This window comes from Microtus oregoni, unplaced genomic scaffold (assembly GCF_018167655.1).
Source record: "Microtus oregoni isolate MIOR12 unplaced genomic scaffold, Mior012 000034F_ref0000314, whole genome shotgun sequence".
NCBI classification, from domain to species: domain Eukaryota; kingdom Metazoa; phylum Chordata; class Mammalia; order Rodentia; family Cricetidae; genus Microtus; species Microtus oregoni.
The window spans coordinates 21,710,168-21,731,510 of NW_024543093.1; the positions used below are offsets into that span (position 1 = coordinate 21,710,168).

The 21,343-nt window shown below is 34.7% G+C and overlaps 1 protein-coding gene across 1 annotated transcript; it reads left to right on the forward strand.

Annotated features, from left to right (window-relative positions):
• Window positions 1–830: 830 nt before the first annotated feature.
• Window positions 831–21,125, forward strand: LOC121432337 (solute carrier family 7 member 13-like). Its single transcript, XM_041630183.1, has 4 exons — window positions 831–1,497; window positions 12,112–12,243; window positions 16,553–16,914; window positions 20,871–21,125. Exons 1-4 carry the CDS (start codon window positions 831–833, stop codon window positions 21,123–21,125), a joined length of 1,416 nt encoding a protein of 471 aa, XP_041486117.1.
• Window positions 21,126–21,343: the final 218 nt, after the last annotated feature.

Sequence of the window (21,343 nt, forward strand, 5' to 3'; positions counted from 1 at the left end):
TATTTTATAGATGAGATGAGTCCATTAACATTAAGGGATATTAAAGACTAATAACTGTTAATTATGGTTTTATGTTTTGGAAGTAGTGTGTGTGTGTGTGTGTGTGTGTGTGTGTGTGTGTGTGTGTGTGTATGTTTCCCTTCTTTAGGATTTCCTGGTGTAAGATTATCTACTGCCCATGCTTTCATGGGTTATAGATAACTTTCTTGGGATGGATTTTCTCTCTAGTGCTTTCTGTGGGCCTTGGTTTGTGAAAAGGTATTGTTTTGTTTAAATCTGGCTTTTCCTTCAAGAATTATAGTTTTAAGGGTCACAATCTTAATGTAGATAAATAACATTATTTTACAAAATAAAAATCTTTGTTAATATATTTACTTTTTGTTTTTTTTCAAGACAGGGTTTCTCTGTGAAGTTTTGGTATTTGTCCTGGAACTATCTCTTGTAGAACAGGCTGGCTTCAAACTCAAAGAGATCCGCTTGCCTTTGCCTCCCAAGTGCTGGGATTAAAGGCATGTGCCAACATCACCCAGAAAGAGTTAATAAATCACTTCAAAATGCTGTCTTAATTAGGATTCTGACTTTAAAAAATCATTTACACATGATATGTCTTAACTGTGGTTTTAGGAAGAATCCATCAAATCCTAGAATATTGCACAAGTTAATTATTTGCAAATCCATGTTAAACTCAGAAATAAAAATATTGTGTAAGGATGAAGCTGCTCATTTTGAGAATGCCCTATTTGAGAGAGCTCTGAAAGAGTTGGGGGAACAACTTCAGTGTGATTTAATGTCAGTTGCTCAGAATTTTAAAAACTAAAAAAGACAAAACCATGCAGCTTTTAAGGGCAATAGGATTCTTCCATGGATACATGTTTTTATTTAGTTCAGTGATAGGGGCAGGGATTTTTGTTGCTCCTAAAGGGGTGTTAAAATTCTCCTCATTGAACATCCCTGTTTGTCTGAGCATTTGGGCAGTTTGTGCCCTATTGAGCATGATGTGTGCTCTCTGTCTTGCAGAGCTGGGGACAACCTTCCCTGTGAGCTCAGCACCTTATTATTTCCTGAAAAGATCTCTTGGATCTTCTTTTGCTTTCTGTAGTCTCTGGATTAAACTTTTTGGTTATTCCCTAGGATTGGGTGCTCAAGGCTTACTAATAGCCAGTTATCTATTACAACCTTTCTATGTTGGCTGCCCAGCCCCAGAACTACCAAAGAAATGTCTGGCTTTGGCTATTTTGTGGTCAGTTGGAATTCTCAATACTCGAGGGCTAACTAATGTGTTTTGGTTTAATAGCATCAGCAATTTGTTGAAGATGGGTGTTCTTTGTCTCATTATTCTAACTGGGATTGTGCTGTTAGTGACTGGGAAAAAAGAGAATGTGTCCAGGTTTGAGAATGCTTTGGATGCTGATCTTCCTGTTGCCTCAGAGATTGTAGAAGCCATTCTTCAAGCATTTTATGCATACATGGGATCATCACTCCTGGTCACCATAGCAGGTAACTCCATTTATTACAAACTTACAGCAAAATAAATAAAGACTCATCAGGAAATTTTATTGAAAAATAAATGTTATTGTTTAGTGCTTGTAATATAATTTTCATATATTCTCCAATTAATGGTCTCTATAAAATTTGTTCAAGCTGCATATGCAAAATTTACTTTACTTTGTGTTATGTTTCTTATATAATTCCTCGTGTTTCTTTTACAGCTTTAACAAAAACCAAGATTATCTGTCCCTTCAGATTTTATTCTTCAATTGACTCAGTATTTTGAGGCATTTTCTCTGTTAAGTAATAATTATATAATTCATATTTTCAATGAAAATATATCACATGTTTGAGATTTTTTGGTATATTCCATAATTTCTGCCCAAATCCTTTCACCTATTCAGATGTACAACCATTTGATTTGAGTTCTCTTCATTATCCATAATCTTGTACATGAAAATACCACTTTTTTCTTATATCTCCAATAATAGCAAAATTATTAAAATGCCTTTGCTAATTCATCCTGCATTGTTTTTCTTACAGTTCATTCCATGGTATTATTAGCTTTCTGTGGCAGTGACTTTTCTGATGCACTTCCTTTTCATGAACTTTAAAGTCTTTCTGAAATTTTCCATATGAAAGACAAACATAATATTAGATCCTTTTCTATGTACAATTTTGTTACTTTGTATTCACATTTCATAATTTGATATTTGAAAGAATTTGGGAATACAGGTGTATGAAACTCCCTTTAAACAAAAGTTTAGATAGAAATAATTTACTTTATTTCATTCACATTGCAAAAGTATAAAACATAAAATATTAAGGAAGAATATTGACTCTCTCTAAGTCTTACAAATATCTTTTCAAAAATTATTGAGTAAGAAACATTTATTTTGCTGAACTAGTAGTAACACCTCTGTAGGTTTTATGCATGAAATAATTGCAAAATTTTCCAGAAACTTAGAATTTTGTTTTCTTGAAATACTATAGTTTCTGATTACTAAACTTCTCCATAAATGAAAGGCTTCTATCACTCATAAATATTATTATTTAATTATATTTTTAATAAGTGTTATTCCTACAAGTTAATGAGTTTCACTGTAATTTTATTCATTCATATGTCACACATTTATCCTGTCCACTCACCTTCCACTCTCTTTTACCTGCTCCACTCTTCCATCCTTACAAATTGTCCAGTCTTTCATGATATCTGTTCTATTTTCAGTCTTCCTGTTTCTATCTGTTTCACTGTCTCTGTCTTTGTCTTTCTGTCTCTTTTTCTCTCTCTGTGTGTATATATATGTGATAGATGCCACAGCTGCTTTCATATGTTGAAAACTGGAATTTCTGTAATAAATGCCTAATCAAGTCCATTTTGTATGCCATGTTTATTTCCTTATGACATACATTCAGAAATATGATGGGATATGGTATGTCAGTTATATTTTCAATATTTTGATGAACTTTCTCTCTACCCTCTGTAGTGGGTGTTTGCTTGTTTATTTCCAGCTGCTCAGCTTCAAAATAACCACACAGAATCTATATTTATTAAATCACTGCTTGGCCTATTGGCTCTTACTTCTTATTGGCTAGCTCTTACATCTGAATTTAATCCATTTTTTAAAATTTGTGCATTTCCATGTGGCTGTGACTTATTGGCGAGGTTCTATCTTGTCTGTCCCTGGTGGAAGCTACATGGCATCTCCCTGACTCTGCCTTCTTTCTCCAAGAATTCAGTTTAGTTTTTCTCTCCTATTTCTGTTCTGCCATGCTATAGGCTCAAAGCAGTTTCTTTATTCATTAACTAATAAAATTAACACATATACAGAAGGACTTCCCACATCATCTCCCCTTTTCTGTCTAAATAAAAAGGAAGGTTTTAACTTTAATATAATAAAATTAAATATTACAAGACAGACATCGACCAAGAATTACAGTCACAATATTTGTGTCTACTCTTTTATCATAACTAAAGAAAACTACAACTATTTATTCTTCAACTTTATCAAAGACTCCAGAATTATATAATATTACCTAAGTAAACAGAAATTGCATTGTAAAGAACTTCCAAAACTCTAGAATTGACAGAGACATCTCATTGCCAAAGTTCTTCTGTATCATGGGAACATCCATATTCAGTCTATAGGCCAATATTATCTAGCAGACCTTTCATGAAGCATGAAATTTCAAAGACAGTTTCACTAATATTGGTAGTTTTTCAGTCACTTTCTTCTGTGTCCTGCAGATTGTCTGGCAGATTCTTTCATGAAACAGGAAACCCAAAAGACTATCTCACCTTTAGGCAAGTTTACCAGTCATTTTTCTGTGGGTCAAGTATGTCCAGTTCACACAGCATACCATTAAGCAGTCCATTCAAGACCAATTATTTTCCCAAATTGGTAGCAAATTCCATAAGGAGCCACTTCAATGCCCATCTTCCGCTTCAAGTTATTGGTACTTCCAGAAGCAGATGTGTCTCATTGTCATGAAAAGTCTAAGTTTTTAAAACATTTTAATTGCCATATTCTATAGTCTTTGAAAGGTTTGAAGAATAACTATTCATTTGAAATATATCTGTACATCTAGAAAATGTGACATGACAAGCTTGACTTTTATAGATGATTATCTATTAACCTGTATTTCTGAATTATACATTACATTTTTAAATGAGCTTTGCAAACATAATACCTTAATCAAAAGCAAAATATACATATAACAAAATTGACCTTAAATTTGTATCAATATACTAAGATCTATGACAATGCAAAATATTGATCTCTATATCATATCCCCCTTTAAAGGTAAACAAACATTTATAATCAATATTTGGGAATTTGCACATAGTTCTGTGCAAACTGCTTCCCACTTTTTCTTGGGCTAAGTAATTTTTAGAGGTTTTGAATATCCTGGTTTTTTTTTTTAATATGAAGTTGTTCTTTCAAGGTCTTCAAAGGATTGTGTTTAGTTTTTGATGGGGATTGCATTGAATATGTAGATTTCTATTTATAGAATCACCATTTTTATTCTGTTGATCCTACCTATCCAAGAGCATGGAAGAGCATTGCATTTTCTGATATTCCTTTCATAACCCACCAAATAAATATCCAACCTCATTCTACATGGCATGCCTATCCATCTCTTGCCCATCACCTGGGACCAGCTGCCTTCAGAGACCTGTGACATGGTCTCGTGTGCTGTTGCTGCCTGGTACTGGCTGCTCTGGGGCCCACTGCATGTCCCTGCTTGAGGACCTGTGGCATGGTCTCTGCCCACTGCGGCTACTCAGGATTTGCACATTTTAAAATTAATTCATTACATTGGCGCCATGAGACTTGGGATGCTCCCCTGCCCCAACCTCCTCTCCCAGGGTTAGGATCCAGAACCAGGTATTATTTTTTGCACAACATCCATGTGTTCCATAAGCCTGAGGATGATTTCTACAGTGTGATTTCTATGCACACCACCAGCTACAATTGGTGAGTTTCCCCCATTCTGGTCAGCTGATATTCATCTCTGGATTGCTTCCCTTTGCTAAAATTGTGTTTGGAATGGCACGGGCTGATCCACCCATGACTGGGGGCCCAGGGTCCCTAAGATTCTTCTTTCTCTTTTTTCTTTTCTTTCCTATTCTATTCTTTTCTTTTCCTTTTTTTCCCCTCACCATGAAAGGCTGCTTGGAGTGGTCTCTTCCCTTTCTGGGTTCCAAATAATCTTGACCAGATCCAGCCAGGCCTTACTGTATACCACTCATGGCCAGGGGATGCCCTCCCCTTGGTCCGGTAGCACTGATTCACACCCCACCCACAGTCGAGAGATGTCTCACTGTGTACCTGTGGTGTCATTGTTTTGTGGTTTTTCACGGTTTCAGCTATGGGTAGCAAGCCATGCCGGTCCATCCTACCTGGGATGGGTGTCTTTTAGAGGGCATAAAACCACAGTCCTTAATGCCATACTTCTTCATGTACCCCACTCTGCTGGTGTCCCGCTGGCTCCATTTTTACAGGAGCTTTCTAAATACTGTCAATGGGAGCTTTCTAGCTACTGTCAGTGCACAGGCAGATGAAAGGAGTTTCCTCAAACTGTCCCTGCCACTACTGCTGCCAACAAGGTTGGTCAGATCCACAAGATGGCTTTTTTCAGTTGCAGCCTTTTGCTCCCCTCTGCAGCTTGTGGCATGGCATGGCATCTCGGCCACAGGACAGATCACACCTCTAGGACTCTCTTATTATTAAATTCCCTGTTTTTCCATATAACTGTGACTGCAGCCATTTTGATTGAGGTCAGACTACCTTACCACTACCTTAACTGAGGTCAGGTGATTTCACTGCCATCTTAACTTAGTGGCTTTTCATACAACATGTGACTGTTGCCATCTTTACTGAAGTATACCCTGCCTGGTCCCCAGGTTTACTTATGTTTTTGTCTCTAAATTCTTCTAGTTGAATCTCTTGCATGTGTGTTTTGTGTAGTGGCATGCTTTTGGTTGGGTCCACCAAGAGCATCCACTTCACCCAATTCCTATTCACTGTCTGTGTGTGTGTGTTCATACATGTAACTTAAACATGCACTTATGTTTACTGTTAAGTGTTACAATTGTCTGTTCATTGCATCTCATTCCAGACTACAAAACAATAAGTCTCATGTTTTAAACTTGTACCTACTTTTATGTCTCTTACAAAAATACTTTATATTTAATCCAACCCTCATTTAAAATATATTAAGATGTTCTATACTATTGTTAGTTCTCCCATAAACCTTCTATTGCCAGCAGTTTTTTCTTCTTTCTCTCTTTTTATAAGTGTAACTCTTACCTGTTAAGTTAAGAGCGAGTACAGTTAAGCTTGGACCCCACTCTCCAAGTCAATTCTATATTGTAGCTGTACCTAATAAACATCCCTCAACTGCTCAGAGATCTAGGGAATATGGCATTTACATATTTAATAATTAAAAAACTTTTCATAACAAAAAGAGACAGTTTGGTTTCAAGCAGCAACACTCTACTTCCTCCAAAGAAGACAGAAGACAAATGGGCACAGAACAACATCCATCTGCAATCTGCTTCAACTGCTAAGTGCTGACCACTGGGTGAAACTGCCTTTCATCTAAACTGAAGATCTCCAGACATACACAGAATTGCTGGAATCAACAGCCTAGCTGCTCAGGTCAAAGTAGGCTTGTCTTCCTAGAGATTTCTTAGCCTACATGATCTTCTGGAGCCTGGCAGGCCCTATGCTAAACAGCAAAAGGCAAATACGACCATTAGCAATCATGGAGGACTTTGAGGAGTCCTCCATGCCAACCAAGTAAGTTCTCTGTTGTTTTTTAATCAATAACTCAAGTAAAATTTTATCATTCTCAAAAATCTCTGATGCAGTTTGACAGCTGAGAGGTTTGTCAGTTTAAAAGAACAACCTCACCAAACAAATTTTAGTCAAATACAAATACAAATACAAGACTTGCAAGTAATAAAGGTGTGAGGACAAATACAGGTTATTAACTTTCTCTGTCACGCTGTCTTCCATAGTCTTAAAAATACTTTTCATTGTGTAAAAAGATCTGTCACAGCAATTTTGAAATAAATATGCTACTGTTTATACAATGTATTTGTTTAAAACTTCTGTTTTCACAAGCCCAAAGAATTCTTATGAGATCCAGGGATTGAAATTGAAGGATCCACCTTAAAGAACAGGTTAGATACACCCCTCTCAATTCCCTGGTCCTAATTTTTCCCTAAACTTAACTTTGTCCTCTGTTCTCCCAATACCTTATACAGGTGTAAGAGGCACCAGACATTTCCATACCACAAACACTGGACAGGAACAAACAGATCAGCTATGCCAGGATGTGACCAGCATCCAGTTTTCTCAGGTTCTTCCCCAAAGATGATGCCCACAAAAAGCAGGAAGCAGTATTGCAAATTTGCTGCCCCAATTCCCTTAACCTGTGGTGCCTGACCTCTCATATTTTTATTATAAAAAAAAATGGGAATGTAATGATCTGTCCTGTCTCTTTAAAAGACAAGCCTTGCCCACTCCATCCTCCAACAGCTTCTGTCTCTCCCTTCTCTTTCTCTGTCCTCTCTTTCTCCTCTCTCTCTGTCTCTCTCTCTGCCTCTCTGCCCTTCTTCCCTTCTCCCTTTCCTTTCCATAGCCCACTAAATAAATATACAACCTCATTCTGTATAGTCTCTTCAGAGATCTGTGGCATGGTCTCAGGCACCATCCCTGTCTGGGACAGGCTACTCTGGGGACTGCTGCCTGCCCCTGCTAGGGGACCTGCAGCTACTTGGGATCTGCATCATTTTTCAATTAATCCATCACACTTAGCATCTTCTCTCTAGTTTTTAACCATTTGTATTTCCTCATTTTGGAGCTGTCTGCATTGTGATTTTACATTGATTTGTGGCCACACTGGGAAGAATGAGGAGAGTGTTCTATCAGTTTTGTTGATAATTCATGGATTGGTTGCCAATTACATTTATTTTTTTATGACTTAACTTTTTGGAGGTATAGTTAAAAAGACAGAGATTTTGATACGAAAAGACACAAATTTATTTAGTTTCCCAAATATATTTCATTACACATAATTTTTAGGACACCTGAAAATTTTCTTTTTAACAATGTATATAGATTTACAAATCTATTTATATCTATATTTTCATCTCATCATAATCTTAAACCATTTGGAAAACTAAAGTTTTATAAAACATGCAGGAATTATGCCATGTAAGTCAATTACCACATTGAATATTAAATCTTTAGCCACATAAAAATAATAATTTACATAACTATCAATTCAGTTATTCAATAAATGCTGAATACAATTTCAGAAATATAAATAGAGCAATGAACTTATAAGCACAAGTTGATTCTCTTAAATTATCTGTATTTCAATAAAATTAAGGAAATAAAAACTAATAGGTAAACTAATGAAAGAAAACAAGAAAATACATTCTGCAACAGTTACAAATAAATGACTTAAAATCTATAGCTAATGGTAATATTTATGAAACAAGAAGTAAAAATATGGATGAAGAACAATAAAATTCAAGAAGTACAAGAGTATGATTTTATGTGGGGTAGACTACCAATGTAGAGGGTATAGGATCATGAAAGAATTATAAAATCATTAATTTAATTGTTGCCATTGTACAAAGAATGCCTTAGGAGGTCTTCGTCCATTTCTATGAGAGTTTATCTTGATCATATTGGTTTGTATGGACTCCCTATACTTTGTGGCAGGCCTCACTTCCTGAGCAGGATATTCTGGAATGCTTGACAGTGAATAGAGTAAGCTGATTACTAACATTCAAGCTGTGGTGATTTCAATGAAAATGGTCCCCTTAGGGTTTGGCCCTATTATGAGATTTGGCCCTGTTGGAGTAGGTGTGGTCTTGTTGAAGGAAGTGTCATTGGGGTTGTGAGCTTTTAGGTGTCAGAAGCTCAAGACAGGTCTGGTAATTTTCACTGCTGCCTGTTGATCTAGATTTAGAACTCTCAGCTACTTTTTCAGCATCGTGTTTGACTGCATGAAGCCATGCTTCATGACATGACAATAATGGAGTATATCTCTTAACTCTAAGCTGGGCCCAGTTAAATATTTTCTTTATAAAACTTTCTGTGGCTATGGTGTTTTTTCACAGCAATAGAAACCCTAATGAAGACACATGCATTTAACTGTCTATACTTCTTGAATATTGATATAATGTCTAAAGCTAACTTGATTTCCTGTTGCTGTGACTTCCCAATAATAATGATGCTCTGTAATCTGGAAATCTCTCCTAAAATAAAACAATTATTTTATAAGTTGTAAGGATATTTTATTACATCAATTATAAAAGTGATGAGACAGGAGTTGGCATCATAACTTTGGTCATCTCTGTAATAAATCTGATCACATGCATTTTAAGCCTATATAATTTTTTGTAGGAATGTAGAGGCATTTAGTCTGTTGAGCTAAAAATGCTACAGGATTTCAAAAGCAGAATGTAATGAACTGTGCTAATGAGTGTATTGAAAAGAGTAACCCTGAGAAAAATGTGGACACTGACAGTTCAGCTTCTGAGTTTTAGAGGGGAACAAGGACTTTATTGAGAGATGGTAGAGAGACCATGTTTTTAATACTTTGGCCAAGAATCTGGCTTTATTCCAAAAATTCATTTAAAATATGAGTAATGTAAATAAAATGCTGAAGATCATGCAATGTTTGTCTTTACAGATTTAGTTTAGTTTATATGGTGACATTTTATAATTCCACCCATGTACTTGAAAATTTGATAATTTCCTCTTTCTTTATTGTTTAATAGAATTTTTCTACTTTACTATAAATCATATAGGATTTCCTTCTAGAAAGTTCAACATTTCAGGATTTACATTGATTTCTTTGATACACTTGCAGCAACTTTTAAAATAGGGTTATATATTTAGGGACAATATTATTCTTCCTACAGGTGGACAACCAGTTTTCCAAACACCACTTGTAGAAGAAGCTTTCAGATCTTTTGTCAATATGAAATGGTTGTAACTATATATGCCCTTGCCAAACCTTTTATTTTGTTTCATTGGTCTATTTATCTGTTTTGTTTTCACAAGTTGCATCCTGGTTTTATTATTACATCTTTGTAATAAGTCTTGAAATGTAGAATAATAATCTTATCAGCACTGTAATTACTCCTGATTGGCTTAGCTATTTTGGGTCCACCTAAATTCTAGGATTTCTTTTCAATACTTATAAAAAATAACATGGATGATGGGTATTTTGATTGAATTTGAATTGAATCTCTTTATTTCTTTTGATAGAATGGTTGCTTCCACAATATTAATTCTACTAATTCTTGAGCATGGAAGATCACCCAATATTTTAGTGTTTCTCTTCTTCTTCTTCAGAGATTTAGTTTTCATTGTAGAGTTCTTTCACTTTCTTGCTTAGAATGATTCTTTATCTTTTTGAGGATATTGTGAATTGGAATTCTTCCATTACTTCAACATGCTTTTTGGTACACAGAAAGGATGTTGTTGTTGTTGCTTTGACTTGTTAAAATATCTCACATCAAGTTTAATTTTTGTTTGAGTTTTGTTCAGAAATTCTCTCTATTAAGTTCTATTTTTAAATGCTGAATTTTTCTTAATGCAATCATCAGTTTATTCACATTCTTGTAGTGTTCATTTCAGGATTAATTCATATTCTTTATTGAGTTTATTGATAACATTTATTATTTTTACTTTGAAATCATTGTCTTGTGTGTCATCTATATTCCATATAAATTGGGAGGATTAATTTTTGGAGAAGACATATTGTACTTATTTATGTTGGTGATGATTTTGATGTAACATTGTATCTCAATTTAAGTCATTGTTAGCTTTATTTAGTATGAATTATATATTCTTGTATAATATATCTATTGTCCATCTATATCTATCTATCTATCTATCTATCTATCTATCTATCTATCTATCATCTATCATCTGCCTATCTGTTTGTCTCTCTGTCTCTCTGTGTGTTTGTCAATCTGTCTGTATATTTATCTATCATCTATGTCCACTACTTTTAGTGAGATTTTGGATTTTCAATAGCCCTAACAAGAATTTTTTGGTAGGCAGAATATTGCCTAAGATTAAAGATTCACAAGTACTTGCTGTTGAAATTCTAATGAGTTTCCAAAAATGCTTCTAGATTGGCTTGTCAAATGACATTTCTGAATGCTGAAAGAAACCCTCCATTAAATTAGCTGGTTCTCACCATAGATTCTTTGAAATGTTGGAAGAATTACACATTTTTATGGGTAATCATTTTATCATTGGGCAATAAAAGCAGGCCTCTATTCTGTTCTCAATATACCTAAGCTTGTGTCACAACAATAAGAATTAGTGCTACCTGAAGAGGACACACAGGGCTCCTGTGAAGTCCACATGTGTCAGGATTTATGCTTGATTATAAATTTTAAACAATGATTTTCTCAGTTGACAGCATATCTGTCGAAGGGAAAAAAGAGAAGGAAGCTTGTATAATAATACTTATGTCACATGAAATGAAACTGATTATTGGCATATTAATGTCACTTACAGCCTTCAAAGTTGGGAATTTGTTATGCACCATTGTTACCCAAAATAGAGAAAGGCAGTTCTCCAAGTTCTGACCTCACATAATTTTGTTTAAACCTTTGTGAACAAAGCAGAAGAGATAAGTTTATATTGTTTATACTGACTACTCCTTGCTTATAAAATTGAATGTCTCTTTTCCATGATATAATTTGGTGAAGAATATTTAAATTTTAAAAACTTTTATTTTTAAATTAGGATCATAGAAAATGTCAGCATTCAAACAAAATTTGTCTGCCCAAGGAGCAGAATTAATTTAAGAAAGTTAAAGAAATATTACATTTTTTTTTCTTGTTTTGGTTTTCCAGACAGGGTTTCTCTGGGTAATTGCTCTGATGTCCTGGCACTAGATCTTCTAGATCAGGCTGACCTTGAACTCACAGAGATCAACCTTCCTCTGCCTCCTAAGTGCTGGGATTAAAGACATGCACCACCATGGCCAGGCCTTCTTTTCTTTTTCATGCAGAGAAGAATACATTTCTCAGTATGCAACTTTTCTAATGATTTTACTTGTGTTTTTCAGGAGAAGTAGAAAATCCCTCTGAAACAATTCCCAAATCATTGATTTTTGGTCTGCCTATTATAGCTGTGATTTACATATTGACTAATGTATCCTACCTGGCAGTTTTGACACCTCAGGAAATCATCGCTTCAGGTATGTCTGGGTATAAACAATCACAGATACAAATGTCTTTAATCGTGTGATGAGCTTTTAGTTCTCTTGCACACAAATACTACAGCCTCTAAATAACTCACTCTTAGGTTCAAAACAGACACCTTCTGCCTTCCACATGCCTCCTGGGTACTCTTATCCTCATAATCCTCTCTTGCAGTCTAGTTGAATTTATTTTAAATTCTATACCCCATGCACAAAAAGGCTTTTTAGAATTTATGACTGTCTCATTATGGAGAGCTTGAAGATCACATAAAATCTTGAAATAGAATGGAAGACCATATTCAAAATCAGAATTAAGTGGATACCTTTTGGATTTAGTTAAAAGATAACCTTTAGAAGCACAGTTTAACAATTGTAGCTTTGCAAATATAGGTGAATAACTCTAGATGTATAAACACTTGTGATGGAAGGAGGGGTAGAACTAATTGAGAATCAAATAGGAATGGACAAGTATAAGAAGTTAAGATCTTCCAGGCCAAGCCGAGAAGGACGAGCCTGGAAGCTACCTGGTGTTGTCAAAGACACTGATCATGTCTAGCCAATAAGGGGTGATTATGGGATATTTCCTGAAGGCCTAGAAACAGGTGCTGTCAGAGGTCCTTATCTTGCCTAGCCAATGAGAGCTGACCACTGTGATGTCAATGGATAGGAAGGCCTGGGTGATGGAATGATATATAAGGTTTTTTTTTCCATTGTAAAATAAATGAGTTTGCCCTATTCCTTTCACTGTACTTTCAGTGACTGTGTCCATTGATGTCAAGCTTTCTCATGCTCTTCCCCAAGGAAAACATTAGGGCCCAGCAACAAAAAATTACTAAAAAAAATCATATAACTGTAACAATAAATTTTAACAGTAGCTTATAATCTTTAATTTTAATTCTTTTTGGTTTTCTGAGACAGGTTTTCTCTGTAGCTTTGGAACCTGTTCTAGAACTTGCTCTGTGAACCAGTCTGTCTTTGAACCTATAGAATCCACCTGTCTCTGCCTCCTATGTTCTAGGATTAAAGAGATTCACCACCATCTCACAGCTCTATAATCAGTATTTATATACACAGGGTGGATAATTTTTTAACCATGTCAGATAAAGTCAGATAACGAATTTATTGCTATTTTCCTAATATCAGATATACATATTAGTTAAGTGCTGTGGATTATGCTCATTGTTAACTAAAAGATCATTGGCTTATTTCTGGGCAGTTAGAGATTGAGTTAGAGATCCAAAAATTAAGATAACTCTGGGAAGAGGAAGGGCAGAGCCAGAGGGTCACTGGAAATAAAGAGAAGAAACATGAGAAAGATTGTACTGAGAAAAAGTACCAAGCCACGTGAACAAACATTATTATTGGTTAATTTAAGTGTAAGAAATAACTAGTAGTAAGTCTTCTTGTTGTTAATTATAAGTAATATAAGCCTCTGTGTGGTAATGCAAGAAGTTACTGCTGGATATTTTTAACCAAGTGACTTCAAGAGAGGAAATGTCCATTTATATATGGTGCCCAATTTGGGCAAGAATTTCCATACAAAGTCTGTAAAAGCATTAAAAAAGGATTCTAAATATACAAAAAGTCTTCTTAGTAACCACTTTTTCTTATGTAGGCTCTAGTTTCTAAGTGACAAGCAGAGGCACAACTCCATTAGAAGATGGCTTCCTGACAGAGTGCTTTTGGCAAAAACTGCATGGCTCTTTTAAGAAACTCTGCTACTGAGTACTTAAATGTGGTTTTTGAGCAGTGGGTGGTTTGCTACTTAGTGGTAGTGTGGACTTAGACACATTGCAGTGTTGGAGTGATAAACATGGCTCCAGCTTTTGCCTTCACCATTAAGCTAGATTCTCATCTCAGGAAGCTAAGGAATGGGATAGTGCCAATTTCCAAAGCTGCAAATTATTAGTCATCTATAATAGCAAACTTATAGTCATATTAATTAGGTTTCCAAAGTCATACAGAAATATATTTCAGATAGATAGACAGCCTTTAAACACTTCAAAGACCTACAGAATATGTGATTTAAATTGCTTTAAGAGCTTAGACTTTTATTGATATTGAGACTCATCTGCTCCTGGTGGCACCAACTACTTCAAAGAGAATAATTGGCTTTGAAGAAACTTCATATGTTGGGTTTTTTTTTTCTTTATGGCAAAAGATATGGGTAAAGAAACTACCCTTGCCACAATTGCTTACAGTTTCTGTAAAAACTGGACCAAAAGCATGCAAGAAAGGTGACTGCCAAATTTTGTCAAGAGAATATAGAACAGTTCTTCAAAATTCCCTGCTTCCCAGCAAAGCCTGTCAGATATGCTAGGCCTGGAAACTAGACTTCGATGATCCAATGTTGCAGAGGAATTTTGGATGACTGTACAGGCAGCATAAGGTCCCTGTCAGAAGTTAACTTTATAACCTTTCTATAGACTTTGATGGAGTTAAAGACTAGATATTCATATTTACATTTTTCTTAGTTATAACAAAAGATAAATTAGATGTGAAAGTTTAGGTTTACCAGGATAAAATAGATAATAGAGTATTTTCTCTAATTTTGTAAAATACAAATAGACTGACTATTGTTACTATAATTTTTGCTTACCAACTGTTTTTGTTGTATACAAGTTTACTAAGTTAAGGTTAAAATCATTAATTAGATAAAAGGGGGAAAGCTGTGTATTATGCTCATTGTTAAATAAAAGTTGATTGGCTGATACCTGGGCAGGAAGTGATTGAAAACAAAAGCCAGATAAGGATAATTTTGGGAAGAAAAATGGCAGAGTAGGAGAATTACTGGAAAATATAGAGAAGCAAGAGGAGAATGCTGTACTGAGAAAATGTATCAGGCCACATGGCTAAACAATGATAAGAATTATGGATTAATTTAAGCATATGAGTTAGCTAGAAACAAGCCTGAGTTATTAGCAAAGTATTTATACATAATATAACCCTGAGGTAATTTGTGAAATGGCTTCTGGGTATTTGGGACCAAGCAGCTCCAGGACAGGAAACATCCATTTATACATAAACATATTTTATTTCCATTGGGAAAAAATCTTTCAACTTATAAATTATAATTTATGAATATTTTAGTCACTGTTTTAATTACCCATGGTGTTCCTATCAATTCTCCAAAAATTTTATGACAAAAATTGTCCATTTGTTTAATCCACAAATCTATAGGATAAATTTTTATTGTGGGTCCGGAAAATTGCTTCTATCTTTCATAGGGTCTGTAAATACTCTGGAGACTGCTGCAGCTTGGAAATCATATGCCCTGAAGTTTAAAATATACTGAGCTCTTAAGTTTAAGTGGCTCACTATCCTTTAATTAGAAAATTCTAGAATATGTGCGTTATTGTATTAGTGCAAATGTTTGTATTTGGAAAAATAGGAAACGACAAAAATATGAAAATCATGGATATATTGGAACTGGATAATTGATTCCCATTATTTATTAGATAGGAGAAAGGAATAACAAGAGGCCTTTAGCAAAATAAATTCATCCAAAAAATAAATGATGCTTCAAGTGATTTCCACATGAGGTCATGAGGTGTGAACAGTCTGACAGATAAATAATATTTGCTCAGTTTCTACACCTGATGTGGCAGTGAAGCAGCTGAGTGACACTATTTGAATGTCAAATGTCCCCTATATGCTTAACTGTTTGATTATTTGGACTCCAGATCATGAAATTACTCTGAAATCTATAGAAACTTTCAGATGCAGATCCTTGCTGAAGAAACTGAATCATTTTTGAATTTAACGGATCAGATTCCTTTATGTCTACTTTCTGACTAAAGATTCATTGTGATCAAATGCCTCATAATTTTTCTTTCAAACCTTGTCTGATATTGTGCACTATGTACTACAAAACTGTAAGCTAAAATAGAGTCTTCTTAAGTTTGTTTTTATCATTATTTGGTCACAATAAGAAGACTAGTGACTAATACAGTAAATCATGGAACACATGCTTTACAGAGTATGTTGTACATAGTCACGGCTTCATCTCCTCACAAACTATCTAATATTCTCAATTTATCAGGTATCCAGTTTACCAATTAAGAGGGCAAGAATTCTGCAATATCAGGGAATGGACTGAATGCTGGGACATAAAGACTTTTAATGCCTTTTACTTATTAAATGAAATCACAAGGATTAGTCTGAAACAAGAATGAGTAAAGTAACTCCCTCTTTTGGTAGAAGCACCCAAGTTTCATTGATCATGAAGGAAAGAACATAGGGTTATCACTGTATTCTTAATAAGCAAAATATCTTTCATTCTTGAATTTCTGTTTAATTTTTGTAGATTCTGTTGCGGTCACATGGATGAACAGAGTGTCACCTTCCATGCAATGGGTCGTTTCTTTGGCCATCTCAATTTCTATACTGAACAACACTGGCTGTGGAGTACTTTCAGCCTCAAGGGTTTTCTATTCTGCAAGCCAAGAAGGACAGCTTCCTTTAATTTACTCGATGCTTAATGACCACCACTGCCCAGTTGTAGCTATCACTCAAATTATCATATTATCATCTTTGGCAATAATACCTTTGAATTTAATCTATGTGGTAAAATATTTAGGACTAACATACTTTATTGGAAATGGACTACATATGATAGCTTTACTTAAACTGAGGTACAAGGACCCAGACCTACCTAGGCCTTATAAGGTAAATCAAAGTATGAACATTAAATTTATATAAAGAATAATGAAAGAAAATGTTTTAAATTAACCAATTAATTTAAAATCCCAGTTACAGCCTCCTCTCCTCCTAGTGCCTTCTATAAATCCCCCTCTGTGCCCACTCTCCAATCTACACCTTCTCTGTTTCTGTTTAGGAAAGAACAGGTTTCTCATGAATATCCATAAAACATGGCATATCAAGTTGCAGTAAGTTGCTTCCTAAAGCCAGCAAAAGTCTGAGATATTCCTTGTTCCCACTGTAAGGAGGCCAAGAGAATCAATCCACACAACTATAGTATCTGCAGAGGGCATAGGTCATTCCCATGCAGGGTCTCTGGTTGTTGATTCAGTCTCTGTGTGCCACTATAAGACCAGGCTAGTTGATTCTGTGATGTTTTTGTGATATCCTTGTCCCTTCTAGCTCCTACAATCTTTTCTCTCACTCTTCTGCAGGATTCTCTGCCTAATGCTTGACTATGGGTCTTCATCTGTTTCCATCAGTTGCTGGATGAAGCCCCTCTGATGACAATTAGGCTAGACATCAATTATACTCTTTATTGAGAATTTGTATGGTTTCAGTACCATGGTGTCTGTGACTTCACAGAAAGAATTTGGCAATGTTCTTTCTGTTCCTCTGTTCCTTTTTTGTGGAGTAATTGAAAGGGTATTGATATTTAAAACTATCAGGCCATGGACTATTTTTTTTTCTTTTTGGTTGGGAGATTTTAGCTTCTATTTCCTTAGGGGTTACTGGTCTATCTAAATTGTTTGATTTAACTTTGGTAAGTGGTATTTATCAAGACATTTTTTTTTCTTTTAGATTTTCTAATGTTGTGGATTGTGGATTATAGGTTTTTAAAGCATGACCTATTGATTTTCTGGATTTCCTCAGTATCTGTTTTTATGTACCTTTTTTGTTTCTGATTTTGTTTTTTTTTTTAATATTCTTTCTCTGCCTTATAGTTTGTTTAGATAAGGATTTATGTATTTTGTATATTTTGTTAAAGAATAATTCTTTGTTTCATTGATATTTTGTATTGGTCTCTTTGTTTCTAGTTTTTTTTTTTATTTCAGTCCTCAGTCTGATTATTTCCTGCTTTGTATTTCTCGTGGGTCTATTTGCTTCTTTATTCTAGTGCTTTTTCAGGTGCCCTGTTAAGTTGCTAGTGTGAGATCTCTCCTAATTCTTCATGAAGGTACTTAGTGCTATGAACGTTCCCTTAGCACCATTTTCCATGGTGTCCCATAAGTTTGGATGTTTTCTATTCATTTTTATTGCGTTCTAGGAAGTTTTTAACTTCTTCTTCTTCTTCTTTTTTTTTTTTTTAATTTACTCTTTGACCCAGTGGTAACCCAGAAAAGAGTTATTCAGTTTCGGTGAATTAGTAGGTTTTTTGTTGTTGCTGAAATCCAATTTTAATCCATGGCTGTCTAATAAGTTACATACTATCTTAAAAATATTTTTGTATCTGATAAGACTTTCTTTGTGATAGTTTTCAGAATGTCAGTTTTCAGAATGTTCCATGAGGTGCTGAGAAGGGTTTGTGTGTATGTGTTTTGGTGAAATCTTCTGTAGATGTCTGTTATGTCCATTTGAGTCATAATATCTGTTAGTTCTAATATCTGTCTGGTTTTTGTCTAGATAACTTGTCCATTGGTGAAAGTGAAGTGATGCCCTTCTCTGTCTCTTTTGATTAATTTTTTTCTGGAAGTCTATTTTGCTAGATATTAGCATAACTACACCAACTTGGTTCTTAGGTTCATTTGATGGGAAATTCCTTTATGAACTCTTTACTGAGGTTGTATCCATCCTAGACACTGAGGTTTGTTTCTTATCTACAGCAAATAATAAATCCTGTTTTGGTATCTATTTTGTTAGTCTGTGTCATTTTATTGGTGAATATAGTCCATCAATATTGAGGGATATCAAGAACTAAGTATTGTTAATTCCTGTTATTTTGTTGTTGGTAGTGTTAGTGCTAGCATATGTGTGTGTCTCCTCTCTTTGGGTTGTATTAGTGTGAGATTATCTATTGCCTGTGTTTTTGTCAGTATAATTAACTTACTAGGGCTGGAATTCTCCTAATAGTATTTTCTGTAGGCCTAGATTTGCAGGTAGATATTATGTAGCTATTATTTATATTTGACTTTATCATGAAATGTCTCTTTTTCTCCCTCTGTTTTGCTTTATACTTTTGCTGGATATAATCTGGACTGGCAACCATGGTCTGTTAGATTTTACAAGACATTAGTCAAGGTTCATATGGATATTAGAGTCTCTGTTGAGAAATTGAGTGTGATTCTAATAGGTGTGCCTTTATTTGTTGACACTTTCCCTTGCCACTTTTAATATTCTTTTTGCTGTTGTTTTTCTGTATATTTAGTGTTTTAGTTATTATTTCATGAGAGTATTTTCTTTTCTGATCCACTCTATTTGGTGTTCAGTAAACTTTTAATACCTTTATCATTTATGATTTTGTTAAATATATTCTCTGGATTTTTGAGGTTTTTTTTCTCTTTCTTTTATGATTTTGTTTTTTCATAGTGCCCCAGAGTTCTTAGATGTTTTATGTTAGGAACTTTTTAGATTTAACATTTTCTTAGACTGATACATTTCCACTCTCTCATTTTCAAGACCTGAGATTCTCTCTTTCACCCTCTTTTTATTATGTTGGTGATGTTTTCATCTGTAATTTCTTTCAGCTTACCCAAATTGGAATTATTTCCAAGAGTCCCTCAATTTGTATTTTCTTTATTACTTTTATTTTCAGGTCTTTAACAATTTTTCTTCATCTGTTTTTTTTTTCTTGGCTTTCTCTTAGGGATTTATTGATATTATCCGATTTTTGCTTGTTTTTTCCTTGATTTCTTTAAGGTATTTTTTTTTTACTTCTTCTTCAAGGACCTCTATCCTCTTCATGAAGTCAGTTTTATGGTCAATTTCTTGTGTTTTAGATGTGTTGAATTTTTCAGATTTGGCTGTTGTAGGATAGCTTAACTCTGGTGGCACCACATTGCACTTTCTGTTATGGATTTTGTTCTTATACTGGCATTTAGCATTTGTATTTGGTCTAATTATAAGTCTAGGTGTTGGTTACGGCATCTGTCTTTGTTGGATTGGTATTATTTTTTTCCCTGTATCTTCTCTGGTCTTCTAGCCTAAATATTCAAGGGATTTGGTGACTAGACAATAGGGAGTCCCTTCAAAGACTTTGGGATCTTGGGATCCTCAGGTCAAGTGTGACCCTAGGTAGAGCTGACATTTTCATCTAAAGTTGTAAGCCAGGATGTAAAGCCCCAGAATTCTGGAACAGTTGATTGGGCTTTAGGGAGCATTCACAGGTACTGCTGTAAAGTTGTAAGCCAGGATATAAAGCCCCAGAATTCTGGAGTAGTTGATTGGGCTTAAGGGAGCATTCACAGGCACTGCTTGGTGTGTTCCCTAGTATGCTAGATCCAGCCTGGTCTCTTGTAAAGCTGAAGTCTTCTCTTGAAGTTGTGGGATCTTATATGGAGCCCAGGGATTTGGAAATATTCTGAGATTGTTGGGCAGACTTACAGGGATTTAGTTGATGGTGGGTACTATCTTACATGGGGTCCCTAAAATTAGGGACCTCCTCTAAGGCTGCCAGCGCTGTGGGATATAGTATGGAGATGAAGGGAGGGAGTTGAATGAACATTGTTTCTGGTTGCAAACTGAATAATTGACAAATATTTCCTGGGTCAACAGTTTCTAATTTTGTGGTATGAACCATTTGGGCATTGATTTTTATTATGTAAAAACTCTAACTTATTGGTCACTAAAATGTTTTATTTATACTAAAGATTGAAGTTAGTAACATAAAAGTCTCAGATCTAAGAACAATCAAAGTATATTTTTGTTTGTCATAGTAAATTTGATAACATAGTCACTGCTCATTTTTACTTTGTTTTTACTTTTAGGTGTGGCTGCCACTTGTATTTGGATCAATAGTTTTAAGCTTGATTCTACTCCTAATACCAATTATTAAGTCTCCAACGTTAGATCGTTTCTATGAGGTCACCATTTTTTGCAGTGGACTTCCATTCTACTGGATTCATCTTCTTCTAAAGAAATATGCTGGTGCTTTTGATAAAATCACATGTTATTTACAATTACTATTCAATGTTTCCCCAGCTGAAGATCATGATAAATGCTTTTTTACAAAGAAAAACTGACCACAGAGATTTCTGAAAAGAGTAAATTTTGACAAGTAAATTTTCTATGAATTGATGCAATTGTTTATATAATCCTTTATTTATAAATGCATATAATTTTAAACACAAAATTCCACATCTCCTGTATATTATCTATGAGGCAGAGTCAATATTTCCTCAAAGATTTACCTACTTTATATAGAACAAACACAGAAGGGAGCACAAAGTCTGCAAACACA